Source organism: Trachypithecus francoisi, unplaced genomic scaffold (assembly GCF_009764315.1).
Source record: "Trachypithecus francoisi isolate TF-2019V2 unplaced genomic scaffold, Tfra_2.0 Lachesis_group0, whole genome shotgun sequence".
In the NCBI taxonomy this organism is placed as follows: Eukaryota; Metazoa; Chordata; class Mammalia; order Primates; family Cercopithecidae; genus Trachypithecus; species Trachypithecus francoisi.
In genome coordinates this window covers 6,072,049-6,096,900 of record NW_022681453.1, presented here as the reverse complement: position 1 = coordinate 6,096,900, position 24,852 = coordinate 6,072,049, and the positions used below count along the sequence as shown (strand labels likewise).

Sequence of the window (24,852 nt, the reverse complement as noted above, 5' to 3'; positions counted from 1 at the left end):
CACAAGGACCACATAGTTATTACCCTCTTATAGTCATATTCTACATTGGCATCCATACTAATAATCCTGTATATTTTTATCCCTCTTTCCACTTTTAAAAGCATACACACACACACACACACACACACACACACACACTATGTGTATATAATGATATATTATGTCATTTATTCTATCACTTCAAGAATCTCCAAAGGCAAGATGTCACCACCACTAACAACAAGTGAGCTCAGAACTGACAATATTGCTGGGATTCCTAGCAGAAGCAAATATAAACTACTTTGAAGGTACCACACTCAATCCAGACCACTCAGTACTTACACAAATAAAATCTTATTTATGCTGAACTTAAAAATTTAATATTACGAAACACCCAAGAAAATAAGCCAATATGAGCACATGTCAGCAGATTAAATACAGAGCAAATTAGATATTTTAAAATTTCAGGTAATGAAATTATTGACCTCAAATTATTAAATTATATGTTCAAAATCAGTCAATGTATAAAGAATAATTATTTTTCTTTTTTAAAAACCAGAAATTTTGTTTTTTAAAAAGAACCCTCTAGAAAGTAAAACCTCAGTAGATGGATGAAACAGTGGATGGATAGAGCTGAAAAAAAGACTTAATGGATTGGAAGACAGAGCTGAGAAAATAATACATCACATAAAGTTGGAAAATATAATAGATCAAGAAATATGGAAGATAAAATAGGATAGAATATGACAGATATGAGGGCGATGATTTTGTCTTTTTTTAATACTATTATGTTCTCAATGCCTAGAATATTGCTAGAAGAGAGTATGCATTCACTCAATACATATTTGTTGGATGCACAACTGAGTGAATAAATATGATTTACAAAAGGAAAGATCAGATGTAAAAGTTAATACTTGAGAAAAAGTTTAAGAACTTTACAAAATTGAAAAAAGACATAAAACCCTCAAACTCACAAAACACAATAAGGATTGAGTAGGAATATACAAATAAAACCACATCTAGACATGTAATAGTGAAACCATAGAACACCAAAGGCACAGGGAAAATATTAAACAGAGAGAAAAGTAGATTGAGTATAAAGAAATGGCAATTAAACTGACAACACATTTCATGACAGCAATAATAGAAACTACTGAGAAATGAAATGGCTGCCAATCTAGAAATGCACATTCTGGTAATTATTCAAAATTAAGGGCAAAAATAAGGACTTTTTAAGAAAAACAAATATTTAGAGAGTTTATCATTAACACACCTTCACTGAAGGGCTTTCTTTTCCCCAAAGATGGGGTCTTGCTATGTTGCCCAGGCTGAAGTACAGTGGCTACTCAGAGATGCAATTATAGCATGCTGCAGCCTCAAAGTCCTGTTTCAAATGGTCCTCTTACTTCAGCATGCTGAGTAACTGGGACTACAGGGACATGCCACTGCACTTGCTAAAGATACTTTTAAAGTGTATACTTCAGAAAACAAGAACTTGGGTTCTGGAAAACAAACAAAAAAGAAAGTCAATAAAAAAATAGAGGTGAAAAAAGAAACAGGGAAATATTAGGCATTTTAAGCAAGCATTGACTATATATTTTTTAAAAGCCTCTCATTTAAAAAGAATAGTTTCAAGGGTGTTACACAAGTAAATAAAAGTGCTGGTTAATAACATGTAAGATGGGCATTAAAGTATTCCAACGTACTTCAAGGAATAGGAGGAGAACAGAGTTCCTGAATAACTTTAGACATAGTTACTGCAATTAATCAAATGTAAGATGGCATCAATGAGAAGATCTATGATTATTTCGTGTGTCATAAAGAAAGAGAAGAGACTGCCAGTTAAATTGTGAGGGACATCATGCCTCCAAGAGAGTCCTATACAGGATATTAATTGAGCATACTAGACTCTCATTTCCTTGAAATTTCTTTCATCTATTCTAAGAGAACTGTGCATTTCTCCTGCCCTCAATTGCATTACTTATTATAGTGTAATAGGTGATCTTTTACCAATATCTCAGTAACAAAAACTATAATCTTTTTTAGGTTCCATATAGTGCCCAGTTATAATTTTGCAAGAAAATGTGGAATTGCTGTCATTCCCCCAATGATTGGTTAACTAATATAAAACTTATATACCATGATGCTATCTCTGCACGCCTTTCTGCATATACAATAAGTTTCTGTTTCAGTGCCACATTATAGTCTAGTAGTTTTGAAAACATTTTAAGTGGATATTTAACTCAACATTGGTAGGAACAATAAGGTATCCAATTCAGTTAGAATGGTAACAATATGAAGAACAATATGACAAGTTCCTGCACATGGAGGCCATGACAACTATGTATGACTTCCGCCTGGCCAACAGCAATTGGAAGATTGTCATCAATTATAAAACACACATTTATTTCAGAGATTTTAATATGGGAAAATGTCTATCTTAGAATTGATGAAATAGCATCAGTATATTTGCTAAAATGTTAAAGACAACTATATTAAAATAATAGAAATAGAATACATAATCTTCAATCCACTAGCCACAAGAGTGGCAGAAAATAAAGTGATAAAATCTCAATCAATTAAAAATTTTCAGAAAAAAGATAAAAATAAACATGGTAAAGTCAGAAAATATAACACAAATAAAATGAAATACATCCAAATAGATCGCTTATCATAGTAAGTTTGAGTTGACTAAATTTACCAATTAAAAGACAGATATTTTCTATTTGGATTATTGAAAAAATCTACTTATATAACATTTACAAATTACATTTAAGTTATAATGACATAGACAGGTAAAAGTAAAAAGATAGAGAAAAAAATAGATAACTTCTACTCCAAAGAAAACAGGCAAAACTTATTAGGAATAAAAATGCTCAGTATATACTAATGAAAAGAAAAGTTTTCCAAGAAAGAAATAACAATCTCTAACCTCTGCATCATAATAAAAAAGCCCCCACATGAATAAAGGCAAGCTTAACAAAATTACAAGGAGAAATTGGCAAACCCAAAATCATAATGGAAAATGTAAAACATATCTGTTAGTAACTGACAGTCCAAACAAATGCAAACTTACTGAGGATATACAAAATTTGAACAATATCATTAACAAGAGTTCTTTAATCAACATATTTAATATATAATAATATAGATATTAAGATATCCAATAATTAGAGAATACACATTCCTTTCAAGCACATATTAAACATTTAAAGAGGCAGCATAGACCAGGCGCAGTGGCTTATGCCTATAATCCTAGCACTTTGAGAGACCAAGGAGGATGGATCGTGAGGTCAGGAGTTCAAGACAAGCCTGACCAACATGGTGAAACCCCATCTCTACTGCAAATACAAAAATTAGCCAGGTGTGGTGGTGGGCACCTGTAATCCCAGCTACCAAGGAGGCTGAGGCAGGAGAATTGCTTGAACCCAGGAGGCGGAGGTTGAGTGCACCACTGCACCCGACAGAGCAAGACTCTGACTCAAGAAAAAAAAAAAAAAAGAGGCAGCATAGTTTGGTGGCTAAGAATAGTTTCTGAACTCACATTCTGGGCTTGATTTTTGTTTCTACTAGTTACTAGCTATACAACCTTGGTCAAGTTACATTATTAACATTTTTATGCCTGTTTCCTCATCTATAAAATGGGAATATTGGTATACTTATCTCAAAAATCTACTGAAAGAAATAAATATATTAACATGTGAAAAGCTCTTAGAACAGTTTCTGGCACACTGTAAGTGCCACATAAGTATTAGCTGTTATTATTTACGCAGATTAGCCATAAACTCTGTAACAAAGCAAGTCTCAACTACTTCGAAATAACTAGTATCATGCAGTTCACATTCTCTGACTACATGCAGTTAAGATTTAACTTAACAACAAAAAGATCATAAGAATTCTTGGGAAATTAAAACTAACTTCTAAATTACTTGTGAGTCAGAGGAAGTCACAATAAAACTAAGAAAATATTTAGAATTTACAATAAAAACGTATCTCAAAACTCGTAGAACGATGCTAAATGTTACTTAGCAAGAAATTTATGGTCTTACATGCTTATATTGGAAAATAAGAAAGTTAAAATAATCAATAACCTAATTATACGATTGAGGAGACTAAAAAAAAAGAAGAAAGCCATAGAAAGTACAAAAAGTAAAGTAGTAAAGACTTGAAAAGAAATTAATGAGATTTTGAAATGATCCTATACAGATGATCAATAAATCAAAACTTTGAAAAGTAGAAGACAAAGCTCTGAAAGTATTGATAAGATATCAATGAATACAGATGCTGCCAAAAAATAATAATTCAAACAATTTGATGATAATAAATTTGAAAACTCAGATAAAATATAAAATTGCTTAGAAAATATACTTTACCAAAAGTGACTGAAGCAACATTCCTAATTTTCCTCAAAGAGGTTGAATCAGTAGCTTAAAAATCTATTAAAATACACAAATTTATAGTACCAGAGAGTTTACAGTGTTCTATGAAATCTTTGAGGGTTAGGTCACAATATTACAAACTCTTGCAGATAACAGAAAATGTGGAAACATTTCTCAACTCATTTTATGAAACTACTGTGTATAACTTGATATCAAAGCCAGGTAAAGACAGTGGAAAAAGGGCAATTAAAGTCCAATCTCATATATAAGCATAGTTCTAAAACTACTTTAAAAACAGCAAACCACATTTTAAAATGCATTAAAATAAACAACAGATTTTATTTTGCTCCAGGAATGCAATAATGGTTCTATATTTCAAAAATCTATTACTGTAATTCACCACATTAACAGATTAAAGGGGAAAATAGGATTATCTCAAGAGGATAGAAAAATCAGTTGATAAAATTAAACAATTCTTAGAAAAACAGGAATAAATGAGAACCTCCTTAATCTGATAAAGAGCATTAACCAAAAGCCTGGAGCAAACATTATGCTTACACTGAAAAGTCAGAAAACTCTCTTTAAATAAAAAAGAGAAGGATAACTCATTCTAGTCAATCTAGTTCTGAAGAGCTAGTCAGAATGTGAGACAAAGAAATCAAATAACAGAATAAGGATTGGAAAGGAAGAAACAAAACCATAATTATTTTAAAGTGATGACTTATGCATAAAAAAATCAAGGAATGTGCTTCTCCCATTTAAAACATATTTTTTCTTGATTCTCTCCTCTCTCCCTATCCCATTCTTTCTAAATACCAGCCCATTTCTCTGATCTTTATGGGAAAATGCCCAGGGTTGTCACTGCTCATTTTCTTCATTTCTTCTCTTCCCACCATCTTGAACTAACTCCAATCTGGCTTTCAGTCTGACCCATCCAGTGACAACTGCTCTTGTCGAGTCATAATGACCTTCATGTGTCTGAACCTCAGGCAATTCTCAGTCTTGACCAATCAGTGACAAATCTCACTTGACCAATCAGTGGCATTTGACATCACTCTGTCCTTGGAACAGTTTATTCACCTGGCATTCAGGACACCATTATCTTCTGACTTTCTTTTTTTTTTTTTTTACTGGATATTTCTTCTCAGTTTATTTTCCTAGTCCTTCATCATCTCCTTAACTTCTGAGTACTGGACTCAGTCTCTGGACTTTTTACTTTGTCTGCACTCACTCCCTTGGTGACCTCGCTCAGTCTCAAGGCTGACAAGTTCCAAAATTACAATTGCCAGCCCAGACTTCTCTCCTGCTCCAGACTCATACATACAATACTTGCACATCTCCACTCAGAATTCTGACAGCTCAGACTTTACGCAAGTAAAGTGAAACTCGTGATTCTTCCTACACTCCCTTCCCCTCACCCTCCCTCTCCAAATTCCTTCCTTCCTTGGTCGTCTTCATCTTACTTATTGATAATTTTATTATGCTAGTTTTTCAAGCCAAAAATCTTCAGTTTGTTCTCTCTCTCTCTCTCTCTCCCCCCGCCCCTCTCTCTCTTCATCACACACACATACTTCAGCAAATCCTGTTGGTCCTATCTTCAAAATACATCTAGGATCATCTGAACACTTCTCACCACCACCACTGCTCCATGATGGTCAGAATCTCTGCTGCTTCTTATCTGAATTATTTCAGTAGCCAGTTAACTGGCCTTTCTGATTTCACTCTTGTCTTTCCACAGACTGTTCCCAAAACAGGAATAGAAAAATCAGACCATGTTACTTCTGCTCAGAACTCCCCAGTGGTTGCTCAAGACTCCAACAATCCAGCCTCCACTTCTCTCCTAATCTCATCTCCCTTTCCCCATTGTTCCCTTCACTACAGCCACACTGACCTCAGAAACTCCAGTCTACAACCTTAGGACTTTTGTACTTAATGGTTCCTCTGCCTGAAATGATTTTCTCCAGATACCCACAAGTATTGCTCTCTCATCTCCTTCAAGTTTTGCTTCAATGTCAGCTTTTGTCTCAGTATGGACTACCTTGTCCACCCTATTTAAAATTTCAAGCCTCCGATACCCTATCACTGCCCTCTGCTTTAATTTTCTACATAGCACTTACTTATCTTCTAATACACTACATATCTTCCTTATTTGTTTATTTTCTGTCTTACCCGATTAAATGGATGATGTCAGAGGGCCTTTTTTTGTCTTTTTGGATGACTCTTATATCCTAACATCCAGTACAGTGTCTGAAACGTAGTAGACAACTAATAAATATTTGTTGAATAAACTGGAAAATGTATATAGACAAATTATTAGGATTAATAGGAGAGTTGAGTGAGTTTGGTGAACGTAAGATCACTATACAAGAATCACTTATGTTATAATCAACTGAAAATATAATTGGAAAATATAATTTTAAAAAAGAATATTCATATTCTCAGAAAAAAATATAAAACACTTGTACATTTAACAAAAGGTGTATAATATTCTTAACATTCGTAGGAAAAATATCATAAAACCTTTCTGAACAACATTTAAAAACATATAAATAAAGGGATAGAAATGCAGTGTCTATAGATATAAACACAGTACATAATGATGTTAATTTTCTTCAAATTAATCTATAGATAAAATTACACCCAATTAAGATACTGATAGAATTATTCAGAAAACAGGAGAAGCTTAATATAAAATTATTAAAGAACAGAAACCAACAAAGCAATGTTAAAGAAGTTTGGGAATACTGTCCTACCAGATACCAAGACTTATTACAAGGTAAGAGATAAGTTGTGTATCAGAGTGAGATATGCAACCTGCGTAGGTGACTAAGGACTAATACAAGAATATACAAAATACTCCAAGTTAATAAAATAAGATTTTGAAACTACAAAAGAAAAAAGAAAAAAAAAAACATAAACAGATACTTCACTGGAAGTAAAGTGGTAGGCACTTCCTTCAGAGGAAAACAAATGGCAAATAGCAAATAAGCATATGAAAAAGTGGTCAACCTCGGCAATAATGAGGGGAGTGTATGTTTAAACAATTACGTGCTGCTTCACTTAGATAAAAAAAAAACTTTTAAAATCTGATAAAAAGCAAGCACTGGTGAGGATATAAAACAACTGGAACTTTCAGACACTGATGTTAGGTGTGTAAACTGGCACGTCCACATTGGAAAGCAATTTGTTGGTATAATCATAAAGTTGCAAAGACACAAAACCCTAAAACCTGTTGTTTCACTTTGAATTGTGTACTTCAGAAATACTTGGCAATTACAAGTATTTAGAACTTTAGAAATAATTGGCCAAAATTTCCAATTACAAGGATGTTTACTGTAGCACTGTTTAAATAATAAATGTAGACTTAAAAAAGAATGGATACATTGTAGCACATTCTTATAAGGGAATACTCTGCCTCAGCAAAAATAAATGAGTTGAAACTACATGCACCAATATAGACAAATCTCAAAAACGTAATTTAAGCCCTATGACAACATTTATATAAAGTTTAAAAATATGAAATATTATGCTGTAATTCACTTTGGAACCATGGATATGTAGCAAAAACAAAAACAAAAAGCAACCATGCATAGCTAAATACCACAAGCAGGATATTGGTTACCTTGGGAAGCATGACAGAGGAGAATTGGATTAAAAACAGACATGCAGGGATTTTCAATTGTACCTAACATGTTAAAGTAGGTGATTCTGTGTGCCTGGTGTGTTTCATTATTAAAAGAAAAATAAAGAGTACTGGAAGGTGGATGGATCAGTTGGGCACGAGGTGAACACCAAGGGAAAGGTGGGAGAAGTGGATGAGTGGATGAGACAATCTCATTTGGAGTAGCCTGGGAGGAAAGCCAAGTTAGTACAAGTGATTATTAGGTAAAAGTGGTCTAGAAAGGACTCGAAATGAAAAGACAAAACTTAAAGGTATGTTTGGGAACTTGGAGAGGATATTGAGTTGAGGAGTCACATTTTCAAAGTGAAACGTAAGGGCAAAATATTTCATAGCAGTATTTTGTAGTAACTGGTAGAAAAAGAGGACATGGACTGGAGAGTGAAATCTACTAAGGTTTAATTATTTTGTGAGTGGCTCTGGGGGAAGGATTGGAGGCTTGTTTGCCACATTTTTGGATTCCACAGAGCTGAAAGTGATAAGTAATATATTTGACAGAATCATGATGTTTAAAAGGCATATTCTGGAATGAGGGCTTAAAGACAATAAATTTTTTTGCAATGTTTAAAATGTGGCAGAATACACTTTAAAAAATTTAAACTTACCTAATTATAAGTCTTGATTCAACCGGAATGCCTTAGCACATCACAAGATAAATGTAGACAACTGATTTTTTAAAAACACGGAATATTTGACTAGTATTAATAGTTGTTCTAAGCAATTGGTCTGAGCACTGAGCAACGATAAATTACAATAATAAATTAGGACTATTCCAAAGGAGGGTAACCAGAATGTTAAGAGTGTAGGCAATACTTGGGAGCTTCAATGAAGCCTTCTCTAACAAGGTAGAAACAAGATTGTCCTTTGAGGATTAAACCAATAAAGTCCACTCGTATGACTGGGATTAGCCAGTACAGGCCTAAACCAAGACATTATCTTTTCATGGGTGACTTTGCAAGTGAGTTAGATGTAATCTCAGGGAGGAAGGGCTGGAATGTGATTGCAATGGAGGAGGAAGAAACCTAATCAATAAAAGTATTTCTTATCCAAAGAAAGACTGAGTAAACAGACTTGAGGAGAACAGCATGAAACACACAAGAATTCTGATCTGTATGAGTTATAATTTTCATTGTAAATCAATACATCGTGTTCTAATTTATATTTCCAAGTCTTGTGTTTGGATAGCATGTTTTGGATAGCATTTCTCAGGTACCAACAAAATTGAGTTTTCCAGATCTGACAATTGAGGGCTACAACATGAGGTGGTGTAACCTTTCCCTGACACAGCCTCCTTCTTTTTCATGGAAAACCCAAGGACACTAAGATGTTTAGCTGGGAGGAGACAAGCCAGAGGTGAAGCCTGGTGCTTATCTTCAAAAGGTTTAAAGTTGTTCTTGTAGAAATGGAAGGTAGACTCTTTTGATTGTTGGGGGCAGAGAACAGAACAGAGACAACAGTTAGAAAGTACAAAGTAAGAGTTCATCTGGCTAAGCAGAGGAACATGTTAACCATTTGAACTCCCAACAATGAAACAGCTATCTCTTTGTCAGGGTTCTTTGATCATAAGCAACAGAAAAATTCTGAATAAGTACAGCAAAAAATAATAATAATAGCAATAATAAGAAGATAAGAGGTGGCCCACATGTTTGAAGGAGAAAGTGAAGGACCAGGCCTTAAAAGGAGCAGTGATCAAGGCAGCTACAATGATGGAGGGGGAGGAAGTAAAGTATTGTTTCTTTGGGGCACCGTCCTCATGATAAATCACCCTCTGCTGATATCTTTCTTAAAATTACTGGGGAAAAACTTCTGATTTTCAAGCTTGGGCCGTGTGTCTCACCTCTTCTCTCCCCCACCCCTGATAGGGAAGGGTAGTGGGCACTCATGGTAGGGAACCTTGATGGAGACGCCATCAAGGCTTCATGCAACGGAAAGGGATAATTTACCAAAGGAAATTGAGGAGCAGGTAACAATATTAGAAACCCAGCATATTCTCATCACTGCAAGTGCAGAAGCCACCTATTTTTCAGCAATCTTCTGTGCTGGAAGTTGGAAAAGGCGATTTAGAAGATCCCTTCCTGTTCTACATTTCTGAAGAGAAATGAGAAGTGGAATTGATTACTGAGATCCAAGGTCATTAGGAAAGGCCTAGAGAGGAATAGCTGGGGCTGGATCTGAGAGAAGGATGGGACACAGCTAACAGGGAAGCAAGCCATAGAGCAGGCATGGTGGTTCCATGTGCTAATCAGAAAAGGAAGATAAGGAGCTGCTGGCATTGGTAACCTCAAACTTGGTATATATAAATTAGAAGCTACCATTTTTCTTCTGCTCCATGAAGGGGTTACAGATAGAGAAATGGAAGAAGTCAGATGTGGTAAAAGTTAGTAGATGAAGACACATCAACTCCTGGCTCTCCAGAACTCCTGGTAGAGTGAGATGCTATTTGGACAGCTTAAGGAATGGACGATGATCCTAATGACAAGGGACTTGCCAGCCTTAATAGTTAACCAGTGGAGCTATATAATAGAACTGAGTCACCAGTCCTAAAATTCTGAATTTGATGTCTGTGAAACAAGCAATTATGGAAACAAAAGAAATAATGATGGCAACAAAAGAAATAACTGGCCACTAGTGACCTCTAGTGGAAGTAGGCTTTAGGGAACCTATGTGATCTTTGATTTCTGTTTTGTTTAGTTTTCCTATTAAGAAGATGAAAACTCAGTGTAATTTTCAGCCAGTTTATTTGCAGAGGACTGTGAAAGAAGGGGCTTCTGAAAACAGGACAAAAATCTTACCCAGAAAATGAAAATGTACCAGCAACATGTTGTGCTTTGAGTCAAACTAAGTTGATTAATGTTCTGGAAAAGATGTGGATGAGTAATTGCCATCAAAGACATTACCTGAGAAAAAGAAGAGTTTTTTGAGCAGTGACTTCATTGGTCACTGGGGGGAGTTTGGGATGTTAATGGCAGCCAGCAAGAGAAAATAGGCTTGAAGAGGAGGCTGCATAGGTTGCCAGTATACCTTTTAAATATATCTTCTTTGTAACATGGAAGAGCACTGTTGTTTCTGAAATATGCACACATTTGCCAGTTCAGTATTGTATGGCTTGAGTCCCACCACTTTCCTCTTCCCAGTGGGTGTCTGTGCCAAGTGTTGGCAAACACTGCTGAGCTGGGAGGATGTGGGTGGATGCCTGGTGGCCCTAGGCCTTTGAAGTGGGACCAGTCTCATGGAGGGTCCAAGTACAATCAAGACAGTCAACATGAAAGCACACTGGGCACTCCACATCCATCCCCTTTGGGAAGTGCTTTCAGAATACATAATCTTGACATTGAAGAGAAGCAAAGGAATGCAAGGATTGATGGGAGGTTTTACATCTGTCTGATCACACTGGGGACTAATAATGGGTGGGTGGAATTAAATGGCGGGTCCAGGGAGCAGGGGTGTGGGTGGGTAGAAAAAGAAGCAAGGGAAAGATAAAAAATAGAGACAATACAGAAGTAAACAGAATCAGCGTTATCAAGCCCTGGGCAACTGTCACTTCTGGCAGCAGAGTGATTGTTGTCCTGGTCTCATATTACCTGCGTGGCAGGAGGTGTCATCCTGCCTTCTTTCATTATTCAGCCTCCCCCACACACCCTGCTCTTGTTTACGGATGCTATTGTGCTGCTCTGCAGGTCTGCTTTTCCCTGGATTTGCTCCCTCTCCTGTCAGTGTCATTTCAAGGAAATAAAAATAGCCCCTAAATAATATTTTTGTGAGAATTCCACCCTGGTCTGCAATTTTCAGAATTCTGGTCTTTGTGAGTGGGCAAAAAACAATCTAACTGCCCCCGCTAAGCCATGACTTCCCTACTGTTATTTCTTAGATGCCAACAAAACCACAGAGCAGAGTTAAGAAAGACCAGTATTAGTGGTATTTCCTCTTTCCCCTGCAAAGATCCTTCTGCCAGGATATATACAAATCTCTAGCTCTAGGATAGGCCATTTCAGAGATGTAGTCTGTAAACCAGTTTACTTACTGAAGATGAGCTAATTATCGTAATTTGCTCCAAAGCTTCTGTCAGGCTGTCTTCAATCTCAGAGTCATCTAAGGAGAAGAGGTCCCCAGCTCGTGAAAGATCTTTTTGTCCCAAAACCAGTCTGAACAGTTGATGCATGGTGAGGAGGAGTTTGATCAGTTGACTTTCTACAGACCCAGATCCATGTGTTTCAGTTATCAGAGGTCAGTAAGACAAAAACATGTAGCAGGAGGTACACTTCTTATTCCATGAAAGGTCATTTTTCTCCAGACTTTGAGGTCTTCATTGACACTCTCTGCAAGGGAAACAAATGACACAATATAGCCCCTGGCAGAATGGCATAAGCTCAGAATGTGAACTTGGTGTCCAGCAGAGAGAGAGAGAAAAAAGAAACTTGGAAACATGTGCCTGGAGTAATAGATCCCGGCTTAATGATCTTTAAATGAGCTGTTTCCTTGTTTTTGTCTCAAAAAGTCTTGTCAAAAATTTCTAGGTTTCTCCAGAATTTAATTTGAACTTTAAAAGTCAACATGAGCCCCACACTTTTCTCCTTTCTATATCCTTCTCTTCTCTCCATGTCACAAGGACAAACAATAATCATGCCTAACACTTGCCAGATTTTCCTCAAACAGATTCTCATGGGAATCAAACAGAAAGGGAGAACAAAAGGAAAAGAGGGAGCATAGGAAACATCTCCTAGACCGACTTCCTAGAACCCTTTCTTCCAGAACCTGGACACAGAAACCAGTGCTTACCCTCTTGATTGGGCTGCCTTGCTATGCTAGCAGTAGAAGTTCCCCCCTCTGTCAGTCAAAAAGGTGTCCTCAGTACTTACCCTACTCCTACGTACTCTATAATCAAGTAGTAATAAAATGAAGGATGCTGCTTAGGAGAATGGCATAGCTAAATCTCTACTGAACATGAAGATGAACTTGAACACTTAAATGAACATGATAGCCTTGCCATGAAGGCTAAAAAAAGGGCTTTGAGATCAGGCAACCCTCCCTCTATTCCAGTTGAAATAATAAAGTTCCACTATATTTTTCACCCAATTAACAGTCTACAGAGAGGAGACCAAAGGCACAAATTAGACATCTGATTATTCTCATCAGCTCCCTTCTGGGCCTAATAAAATCACAGACCATTTGCACTGGTAGAGACCTTAGTAATCATTTAATGGCCAGTGAGGTTTAATGACTTCCCCAAGGCCCCATAATAGCTGTGGCAAGGATAGTCTCCTGATTTCAGTCCAGTGCGCTTCCCTCACAGTTTACAGTAGAGGGGAATCACCTCATACATGTGGGTAACTTACAAATGCAGCCACATGCTTAGTGAGAGCCAAGAGTGAGTTATTTAATATAAGCAATAGGCAATTCTGCCTAGCATTTTACTCTGAATGTGTTTGTCAGAAAGAGTGTGAAAAGGGAGAGGAGAATCTGTTGTTCCCTTGGGTAGTCTCAGCCCTCTCCTCTGAGCTATTGTTGTGAGAGCACCTCTTTGTGTTGAATGCAAGTTTAAAGACACATACTCTTCACACAACATGGCCTCTAAATACAAGCCAAATCTTTAATTAGACACTCAACTAAATAAGCTACCTGTAGTATTCTAAGTGGTACAATTCATGAGTCATAGGGATTTTAAGGAAAATACTGCCTATATGCAATTTTTGTACTATCTACCAGCTTTTGAAAAATGAAGCCTGATACTTACATGCCTTTATCTATGTACCAGGCATAAACACTTTGTAAATACTAACTCATCTAATCCTCAAAACTATATGAAGATATATCATCCCCACTTTGTAGGTGAGCAACCTGAGGTAGTTAAATAACTACTAAAGTCATGCAGCTACCAAGCTGGAGAACGGGAATTTGAATCCAGAGACCCCAGTAGTGCTAGACTCCAAGTTCATAACCGTTATGAAATATTGACTCCAGGTAAGATGTGAGGCTACTGTAAGGAGTAAAGGTCCTAAGAGCATTATTAATATTTAGTGATGAAGGTGTGAGCAGGGTTATTAAGCAACGAAATGAATTCCTGTCCCCTTCCACACTGCTCCTGGATCCTTGCCCATTCTATGCCCTGGGATTTAGAGCAACCAGAGAGCAAGAGAGTCACAAGGAGAAGATGCTTGGAGGAAGAGCAAAGGAGAGTGGTAAGCTTTCAGAGGCAGGTGGAGCACAGAGTGAGGTACTGCAAAATAGTTTGCACCCTGGGAAATGTGGAAGAGTGAATCACAATATCTCTAAGAAAAATCAGCACAGTGTTTTCCTACATTTTTCTCTTAACACATTTTCCTCCCAGGCTCAGATATTTACAGTGACAAGAGTCTCAATAAAATAATATTCAGGAAAACTGGATGGAAATGACTTCACCTGACCTGTCAGTTTGTTGGACATGTGGCACTCCATGAAGTACATTCAGCTGCCCCAGTCATAGATGCTCAAGAGCTCCAAGAAAGAGCAGAAATACGTGCTGGTACAGAGGAGCACCCCCAGGCTTTTCCTGGGTTCTTTCTGCACACTTCACATTTACATGACACCTGGTGTGGAGTCCCACATTCGTGCTTCCAACTTCAGCTGTTACTCTGGAGGGCCCATCGCATGCAAAACATTGCTTTGGGCCCTAAACAGAAACATCAAGTTGTTTAACACACAGCCATACAGGAAAGTTTTCACAAACCTAGGGGTGGAGTGGGGAGAGGTGGGACTTGCACATTATTTTACAAAGGGCTCCTTTGCACATTTTCAACAGTGATCTTCAAAACACCTTGTACAATATGGGAGTGACCAAGAGAAAAATCTCCTGGATAACACAAAAAGAAGTTTGGGGAAGTACAAGGGAGAGAGAAGTCACTTCCAGGGGAAGATGATAATGAATAGCTTCATGGAGGAAATGGCATTTGAGAAGCACCTTTAGGATAACTAAGATTTTTACAGATTTCATTCAATGCACTTGTGCTAAGTCCATACTAAGTCATCTGCTCATCTAGGAACCAAGGGTCAAGTCCCAGCTCAGCTACTCAGTGATTATGGGACCTTTAGTTCATGTTTTTTTCCTTTCTTGAGCCTTGGTTTTCTTATTTGCAAAATGGGGCTAATACACACCTCGTCTGTTTCATCAGGGTGTTTTGAGGGTCACAGGTGATAATGCGTAAAGGAGTCCTTTATAAAATAATGGCACAACTGACATTTGATGGGTGTTCGCCATGTGTCAGGTACTTATCTCAGTGCTTCCCACATGCTGAGCCACTTAATTCTTATGACAATTCCATGCAATCAAAAACTGATGTTTAGAGAGGAAAGTAACCACCAGCCTTCAAGAGGCACTTGAAGAGTAAGTTGCCAAGTTAAGCTTGAAGGCAGCTGGTCTCCCAGGATAGTTGTATTCATGACTGTGTGAGATAATTATTATTGAGCTGCCCTCTTCCCATCAGCTCTCATTCAGTGAGTACTTCCACATGCTGCACATCCCTTCCTAGATAAGGACTGGCAAGGCACATTATTTATTTTTCAGCAGCTCTCATTAATATTTTGCTCAGGTGTCTGGCTTCTCCTGCTGGTCTTTTTGCAATAGCAGGGAAGGTCAGAGCCAGATCAAATTCTACCTTATGTTCTGAGAAACTCCCTACCCTTATGAATATTATAGTCCTGTGGCCTGTGTGCATGTGCACATATACATGCACCATATACACACAAGCACACCATATACACACATGCACATATGTGCACATACGCAAATACTTTCTACACATCAACTTTTTGCTAGACACTAGACACTTCTCTTAGTTCTCCCATCAACTCTGCAGGTAGATATTACCACCTAAGAGGAAACAGGACCAGTGAGGTTAAGTATTATGCCCAAGTTTACACACAGAGCCAATATTCACATTCAGACTCCAGAATTTCATACTTTGTATATGATTTTAAAAACTGGTTTATACAATTCTTACTGCCTTTAATTTGCTTCCTTCATAATTTCTTTCCCTAATCTTTAAGGGGTTCTAATCTGAGGCCCACCTTCTCCTTATATAGTTGTTGTTGTTGTTGTTGTTGTTGTTTTTAAACAGGTATTTGCTGGCGAATCAGCTTTCTGTAAGGAGAAACAGAAACGACAAAAACAGAAATGACGGCGCCAAACACGGCACATTTCAGGGAGTCACAGCTGTCCCGCGCAAAGTAGACTTTACCTGCGTGCTGCTACTCCTCAAAGGCGCCCTTGCAGTTACTCAGCTGCAAGGTTTGAGACTGGGCGGGAGATTCAGGCAGGCTCCGAGGGCACAGCGAGTGGAATCCACTCAGCTCAGTGAACCTGAAGTTGTTCATTGCGGAGCTGGTGCCGGGTGGAAGAATTCAAGGAATGCAGCCTGATGCCACCGGCAGCCCCAGAGACCGGTCAGGTGACAGGCTGCACCTCACCCAGCGGAGTTACCTCCCAGTGCAATGCTCTGTTTCCTGGGGTGAAACACAAAGCCTGCTCCAGTAAAGGAGAGTTGTTTTTAACAGAGAAAACAGAACTCCCTGTGTTCGTGAAAATCTATACTTTCCTAGGGAAGAATGGGGGGCGGCGGCGAGCCACGCAGGAAACCATTTTCAACAGGAACTCAAGCAGGTGAACGTAATGGCTGTAGGGAGCCACCTCTCCGAGCCCCAGGGGAGGAGAAGAGAACTGCAGCTTCATTAACACTTCCCTCTCCCTGAGATTTCACACACGTTTTGGAAACTGAGTGTTCCTCCAGTAAGGGTCACCTCCTAAAGAAAGTATCCCTTTGCTCTGCTTCTAGAGTAATATTACTGAAAGTTTAAGTATGCGGGAAGTTGCTAAGAAACAGAAAAAACTTCACAACATACATACTCTCTTTTTTTCGTTATTTCTGGAAAGCTTTTCATAAAAATCCACGTGGACCAGATATACTGGATTTATACTTTTAAATATTGTAGCAACACTCAGGAAAAAGGTTTATCCTGCTTAATCTACTGACACTCTGATGGAGAAAAAGGCACTGGAACTTTCCTTTATTCTTTAAACAGTTAACAGTGCACTTTAAAAAGCAAGGTTTTTAAAACTGCATTCTTCTCGACCCCTAAATCATCTGTTCCTGTGGTAGATCTATAGCTATCAAATCATCTCTCTTCTGGCAATGCGTACAGGCAGCTATCCTGCAGATAATCTCATCTTTGTGCTCACTGAAAGGGTGTGATGTGTCTACTCAAAGGGTGTGGTCAGGGTGGCCACAGTTAAAACAGGTCGTGTGTTCCAGGAGAACGACCTCATAAATCTGCCTAGACAGTTGGTGATCAATCACATTTTTATGACATCCACATTTGGAGAATTATCCCCTTGAAGAGTCCCTTTATAGAAATCAAGAATCCAGTCATTCATGAGTAGCTGTATTTTTTCATTAGCAGTTTTCTAATTTAAAAGATACTAATGAAGGCTCCTCTTTTAATGGAATAGATGATAATGCTTTAGCTTTCCCTTTTAATCCTTTATTCCTTATTACTGATTTTTAATCCCTAGATTTTTATACTGTTTTATTTTTTTTAAAGGGTGTAGAGTCCTGAATTAGACACTCTATGGGACTCCAGTAAGAAGAGCAGAGTGATAAGAGTATGGGAACCTAGACTCAACTGGGTTCCAAGCTCAGCTATGCCATTATCTGCAGTGTAAATGTGGGCAGGTTAAGTAGACTCCCTGAGCCTGCAGTTCCTCCTTTGATCCTGACGATTGTGATATGGGTTGTTGGGAGGTTTAAGGAGATGATGTAAAACATTTAACACAGAGCCTGGCATACGACAACCATAGAAGTGTCAGCATTCATGTCCTTAAGAGTACTATTATTCCTATAGATAGTCCACCAGTTAACACATCCCCATGCCATACCTTTTAAAAATTAATACGCAACTGTACTGTTCACCAAATTGAGTTCACAGAGCTAAACATGTTTAGGTTGTTTCCATTTGTGCCATATTTATAGCTTTGTTGTCCTTTCCCTATCTTAGTCATCCTGTCCTTACCTCTGGGTTGTTCACTTTTCATCTGTAAACTTCACTCTCTTGAATGTGTCCCTGTTGATTTTGGTAACCTTATCTTGTTTCCTAGAGAGATAGTTTTACCGTGATCCTACCCCCACCAAGGTTGAACAATAACAGTGAATGTTTTTACAGAGCAGAAATGGGCCAGGATACAATGTATCTCAAACTTTTTGTGGCTGGGTAATCCAAACACCTGAGTTTTCCATGGAAGTGTAGAACTCCTTCTCATGTTTGTTAGTGAGAAAGGAGTGCCCGTCCAGGGCTCCAGCTACTTTCTTTACTACTTTTCAAGGTGACCTACACTCAATGTCCACTAATAAAACATTAGTGGCTTACTCTATTATGCATCTGTAGATTCTGCTAAATGAAAATATACATGAACCGGAGGACTTAATCACCACACTATTGGGACACTGCCTGTAGAATAATTGAAACTCTTGGGGGAGATTTCAATCACCATAATTAACTCAAGAAACCAACTTATTCTGAAGAATTCAGTCTCTAGCTTGCAACTTAGGTTAGGCTATACCCTGGTTTCCTCACTTCAGAAAACTCTAGAACAGCAATATTTGTTTACATTATGCTTTAGACTACATTACTCTGCATCAAAACATTTTCATTTTATTCACCTGCATTAAAAATGCTTATTAACAATCTGAGACCTAGTTGGGCTCTAGAAACTTTCAATAAAGTTCTCAGATTTTTCCCTTGAAAGAAAGGATTAAAGTTTCTTTTGAAGGAGCATCTTTTTCACACAGCGTGAAAGGACTACAGGAGTTCCCATGGGAATTGGCTGCATACATTTCAGCCCTTCCCACAAGATGTCTATTGTTCCCTGGATGTCTCTGGGCTTCCATGGCTGTGGCAAGCTGCTACACTTCACTTCTACTGAAAGCCTCTGAGGCTGGCTTATTCCAAGCGATGTTAAAGGACTCAGCCCTGTCTTTTTGCTAGAGTGCATACAATCAAAGTTTGTAGCAGGCTTATTTCATAAGTACATGAAAAAAATAGGTTTGGTGACCTACTTAGTCAAGAGCCCAAAAAACGACTTAATTTTGATTACATATTTCAACTTATTAAAACACAAATAGGAAACATTTCCTTCAAAAAGAATGAGAAATACTTCAAGTCTAATAAGCTTTCTAAAATCAAGGCTTTTGTGACTTGTCATAGTTTTATAGTGTATTCATTCTCACCTGTAAATTTTGACTTTGCAGGTCATTTTTGCCCTGGAATAATACAAATCTTGCTGAAAAATCCTAATTCAAATTCTGTGGGTTTGTTCTTCCAGATAATGTACCCAAACTCTCAAACTGCATGGAAAACTCAATGTTAAATGTATCTTCATTTACATTTAAGTTTCATACACTAAATATCTATATGACCATTTTAAATATTTCTCTAAGTATTTTTCTGCTTTCTAAATCGAAAATATATAAATGTCGTTTAATCCAATCGTTGATTACTACAGCAATTTAAGTGTGTATCTGAAAGAATTAAAAAGTGGTTAGATTTAATTATGATTCGTAAGACATCTGAAACACCAAAGGAAAAAACGGCAGCAAAAACAAACAGTAATGGTGACCCTGTTCAACCCACTGACTGTAATGATGCTACAGTATTTAATTTTCTTTGAAAATCCACAGGCAGAGCCAGTTTCTTTGCTGGTTGCAAAATGTTGATTGAGGTAAACAAAAGTATAAAATAGAAATGAGACTAGATTATTACAGAGTAAAACAAAAATGCACATAATATGAATCTAGAAGCACAGCTTTCTGCTCCTGAGGCCTAGAGACATGTTTTAATAACCCACAGAGAAGTGGCATTTTTACCCTAATAACTGAAATGCCTGCATACATGGCTAGACACACAGCTCCCAAATGTGCTTTATCTGCATAATCAGCCAGCCCCTGGAAGTTTCTCAGCTCCTTCCTCCTATCCCCCACTCTTTGCCTCTCTGCAGGCTCTGACATTTACTTTAATTAGCTTTTGTTTTTGCTGAACAAAAGGACATGAAAGAAGATAGCCATACCTCTTTGCACAGGAATCTCTGGTCATAGAAAACAGAAGGCAAAATCCTTGATCTTTAGAGCACTGCAGCTGGGACCCATGACCATGCTCAGAGGCAGTCTTGCAGCTGCTGCCCAGTCCCGTGGGCTGCAGCCGCGTCTCCCTGAGCTGCTTGTCAAGCCAGTGGTACACTTCATTCCCTCCCCATGGACTCACCGTGCAGAATCGGGCAAATGAGTAACTTCTCTTCTCTCTCCCAAACTTCTGCTTAGACCTAACAATTGGCACAAACTTCACTTATTTCTACATTAGATTTACAGATTTCTCTGAGCAGATCTGTAGTTTGAAAGAATTGGATTTGCCTAACAACCAGTAATTTAGGTTCTGTTAATGAATAACTAACTTTAAGAAATCAAGGAAGTTTTAGGTTAATATCAGATGTGGGGCCTTTTAGTAGACATCAGGAAAAAGGCTTGGGGAGGGAATGGAGGAAGGGAAGCACTGGAATGAGGTGGTATTTAAGCCAAATATGATAGAAGAAAAATACCACAAAAGAAGCAAAAGGGCTAGTGTGAAGGAGCAAAAGTCTATTTATACTATTGGTATTGCTTATGAAACACACAACTGAATGAAACTTCCCTGGTAGCACTAGAGGTTTTTCTGAACCCTCATGGTTCCTTCTTGCATCCACCCAAATTTCTAATTCCCTTTCTTTTACCATCCAAATATAGAACTCCTCTTTTCAGACCTAATTCACTGGGGATCCCTCACAAGCACTCCCATATCGCCTCATCTCTCTCTCGTAAGGAGAACGCACTTTAAAACCTCTAATGCATAAATTAATTGATGGTGCCCAGTGGATTATTATATCTGGAGGCTCTTCTCTCCCTTTAAGTGTATGGCATGGGCTTTCTTCCCTTATTGATCTGAGGTTTTGCCTACACACAAAGTGATAAAATATTTCTGAGCCTCTCCCCACCAGAGCTTTCAGTTAAACGATGTGAGGGTAACAAGGAAGGTGGGGGCGGGGGTTGCAGTGGGGAAAGTCAGGTGTAAGCTGTACAAGTGGACATACAAAGATTTCCATTCAGTGGCAATCATGCTGCATGTAAAAAAATTACTGGCCCGATTAAAAGGACTCTTCATGGGGTGAAGATTACTTTCTCTTGTGTTTGCCACTCAACATTCACTTACTCTACTTCTAGTCAAAACTGCACCCATATTTCCTTTGGGAAACCATGTCCTTTGGGTAGAGTTGATGCCCATAAACAGGATGAGCCTTAATTGGTCTTACCCAAATTAGAGTAATTGCATTCCTGTGATCACAGTGACTAATGCAGAGGAGGTGTGTGACTCCTTCTAGGCCAATGAGAGGACAATGATGAATGCTCAGCTTTGGGAGAAAAAAGTCTAAGCTGTTGGGCTTGATGATAAGAAGGTGTAAGGTCTGGCTGCTATTGCCCTCTTGCCACCAAGAAAACTGTTGACTTCATTTGGGCCCCTTAAACCACCTGCCCCTAATGCTAGCAAGATCTACTCTTCAGTGTACACTAGTAAATTGCTTAGTAGCGTAAGTGATTTTAGATTGGGTTTTCTGCCATTTACCATTAAATAATGTCCACTTGACAGAATCAGCCTAACCTGGTTTTGTGAGAGGGCTCTCCTGGGTGCAGCTCATTGAAAAGTAAGTGGACTAAGAGACTCAACAGGAACTATCTAGGACAAATGGGCTCCTTCAGTGACAACCACAGGCTTCCTCTGACAACTAGTAGATGCAAGAAAGGCCTGGAAAGGAATGCAGTCATTCAGCGTACCTGAAAACAGGACTTTCTAAATTATTTTTTCCTAACCAGCTACATAATCATTTCCTCAATACTTGAGTCCCCCAAAATAATTGAATTTAATCTTTTAGACTTGCCTGGCAATGCCTAGCCACACACAATTTGATGTCAATAATCTCGCCATGGAATCCATCCATTCATACACAATTTCCAAAAATTTCCTAAAAATCACTTAAGCTATTAAGGAATTTACCAGTGGACACTGAAGGGTAGATCTTGCTAGCTTTAGGGGCAGCTGGTTTAGGAGGCCCAAATGAAGTCATTAGGTTTCTTGGTGGCAGAATGGCAACAGCAACCAGATCTTACAACTGTTTGTCAAAAAATGTGCTTGAGTAATTAGTTTTACAGAGTATTGTTTTGTCTTTATTTTTCCCCTCTGTTCCTGTCTGACTCTCACTCCTTCCCCTCTTTTGGGAAACTTGAAGTAAAACGTTGTCTGTAACCATAAAAGCAGACAAAGATGTTTTCTTTACAGAAAAGAGGTAAATTCTAAGGCAACTTACATAAGTGAGTTACATATAAACACTGAGAACTTCTGAATGATCTTATTTTCTATAAACAGTTTTTCTTACTTGTAATCCCGAAAGCTCCTGCAAGCGCACCATTTCTATGGTCAGCCTTCCAGCTTTGAAGAGTTCATTGTAGGCACAAAAAGTCAGACACAGTCAGGAACTCCCTTTTAGCTCAGCAAAATAGCATGTGGCATAAACTATGACAGTCAAGTTTCTTTCTTTTTGAGAAGGAGTCTCGCCCTATTGCCCAGGCAGGAGTACAGTGGCTCAATCTTGGCTCACTGCAACCTATACCTCCTGGGTTCAAGCAATTCTCCCACCTCAGCCTCTCTAGTAGCTGCAATTATAGGTGCGCACCACCACACCTGGCTAATTTTTTTTTTTTAGTTTGTATTTTAGTAGAGATGTTTAGTAGAGATGTTGGCCAGGCTGATCTCGAACTCATGACCTCAAGTGATCCACCAGCCTCAGCCTCCCAAAGTGCTGGGATTACAGGCATGAGCCACCACATCCGGCCAAAAGTCAAGTTTAAGAACAGAAATAGGGCCCTATGGCTAAGCTTTATTCATTTTGTTTCATTATAATAAAGAATATTTTGATAAAACATACTCCCAAATTAGAGAAGACTCATTATTCTCCCAAACTAGCTCCTCCTTCTGTGCTTATCTTGGTGAGGGCCCTCATCATCTACCAAGTATACAAACAGGAAAGCTGAGTGTCATCCTGTATTTCTCCCCCTCCTTTTCTCACCCACATCCAGTGACTCTCTGGGTCTTCTCTATTCTGTGTCCTTAACATTCTGGATAGATCCCAAGGTAGCCCTTGATGATCCATTTTCTGGTGTTTATTTCCCCCTTGTGTAATTTTTCCCACTTGAGTGTAGGTGAGACTTGGGACTTGCTTCTAATGAATAGAAAGAAGTAAGATGATAAAATGCTATTCCTGTGATTACCTTACATTGCTAAGGCTCCATATTGCTGGCAAACTTCCTCTAGAGAGTCTCCTTGCTGGCTTGATGGAGTAATGGGCCATGTTGAGAAAGTCCACATGACAAGGAACTATGAGTAGAGTCTAGGAGTTGAAGGTGGCCTCCAGCCAACAACCAGCAAGAAACCAGGGTCCTCAGTCCTTCAGATACAAATACATGAATTCTTCCAGCAACCTTAGTGAACTTGGAAGATGCCCAGACAAGCTTCCACATAAGAACACAGCTCAGCCAACGCTCTGACTGCAGCCCTGTGAGATTCTAGGTAGGGGAACCATCTAAGCCAAGACTGAACTCTTAGCCCACAGAAAGTATGAAATAATAAATGTGTGTTGTTTAAGTAACTAAGTTCATGGTAATTGTTACAGAGTAACAGAAAATGAATATACAACCATTTTCCCCTATCTACTATCACAGATAAATAGCTATTGTCTCTGTAAATTCTTCATCCATCCTTTCTTGTCTGGCTATTGACATTAGTCTCCTCAAAGGTCTCACTGCCTCTAACATGGCCTCTTTAACTCCATTCTCACTTCTGCCACTAAATCAGCTTTCTAAAATAAAATATGATATGATATGAATCTCTACTTAAAATTTGCAAGTGGCACCCATTACCTGAGGATGAAATCAAATTCCTTTGCTTGGCACACAAGGGATTTTGTAATCTAGTCTGCACCTGACTCTTCATCTTTGCTTTCCCTGCTTATGCACACACAACCCTGTGTAGTGGGGTCACTACATTCAGAATACATCCAAGAGCCTATCACTTTTCACCATCTTTACTACCACTGTTGTCTGTGATCAGAACACCATCATCTCAACTCTAACTTGGATTATTGCAATGGCTCCCTGGATTCTGTCTTTGGTATGTTAAAACATAGTCTAAACAGAGCATCCAGGTGATCCTACTGAAATACAAGTCAGAACTGACTCTCGTCTGTTCAATACGCTGCAATGGAATGGCTCCACATCTCATCCTGAGTCAAAGCCAGAGCCCTTTCAATGATTAACAAAGCGCTATATGATACGGCTTCTCTATCTCCCCCACATCTTCAGCTTTATGTCTTACCACTCTTGGTTTTGATCTCTCTGCTCCAGTTACACTGGAGCTACACAGAGTTTCCTTGCTAATCCTTGGTCACAGTAGATAAGTCCCACCAGAGAACCTCTGCATTTGCTATTCCCTCTGCCCAGTAGGCTCTTACTCCAGAAGTCCACATGGCTTGCTCCTTCACTTCCTTCATATCTTTACTATACATCACCCATACATGTTTCCCTTGATCACTCTCTGTGAAAGAGCAACAACCCTCCCTTCCGGGCATGTTTCATTTCCTGCTTTATTTTCAAATTTTTGTCCATAGCACTTAGTATTAACTGACATACTATAAATTTACTTATTTGTTTCTTTTAA

At 38.4% G+C, this 24,852-nt stretch overlaps 1 protein-coding gene across 3 annotated transcripts in view; it reads right to left on the bottom strand.

The window, feature by feature from the left end:
- The window catches only part of VEPH1 (ventricular zone expressed PH domain containing 1), a 246,767-nt gene extending 226,360 nt beyond the window's left edge, over positions 1–20,407 (bottom strand). Inside the window, exons 1-2 of one of the 3 annotated variants that reach the window (XM_033203227.1) lie at positions 20,320–20,407; positions 12,059–12,353 (exon numbers count right to left, since the gene is read on the bottom strand). In XM_033203227.1, coding sequence (XP_033059118.1) covers positions 12,059–12,196 — 138 coding nt within the window. In that variant the 5' untranslated portion in view covers positions 12,197–12,353; positions 20,320–20,407. Of the gene's footprint in view, positions 1–12,058; positions 12,354–16,247; positions 16,684–20,125; positions 20,296–20,319 lie in introns of those variants that run through there. The other 2 variants (XM_033203224.1, XM_033203218.1) reach the window with 2 other exon arrangements.
- Between the last annotated feature and the right edge of the window lie 4,445 nt (positions 20,408–24,852).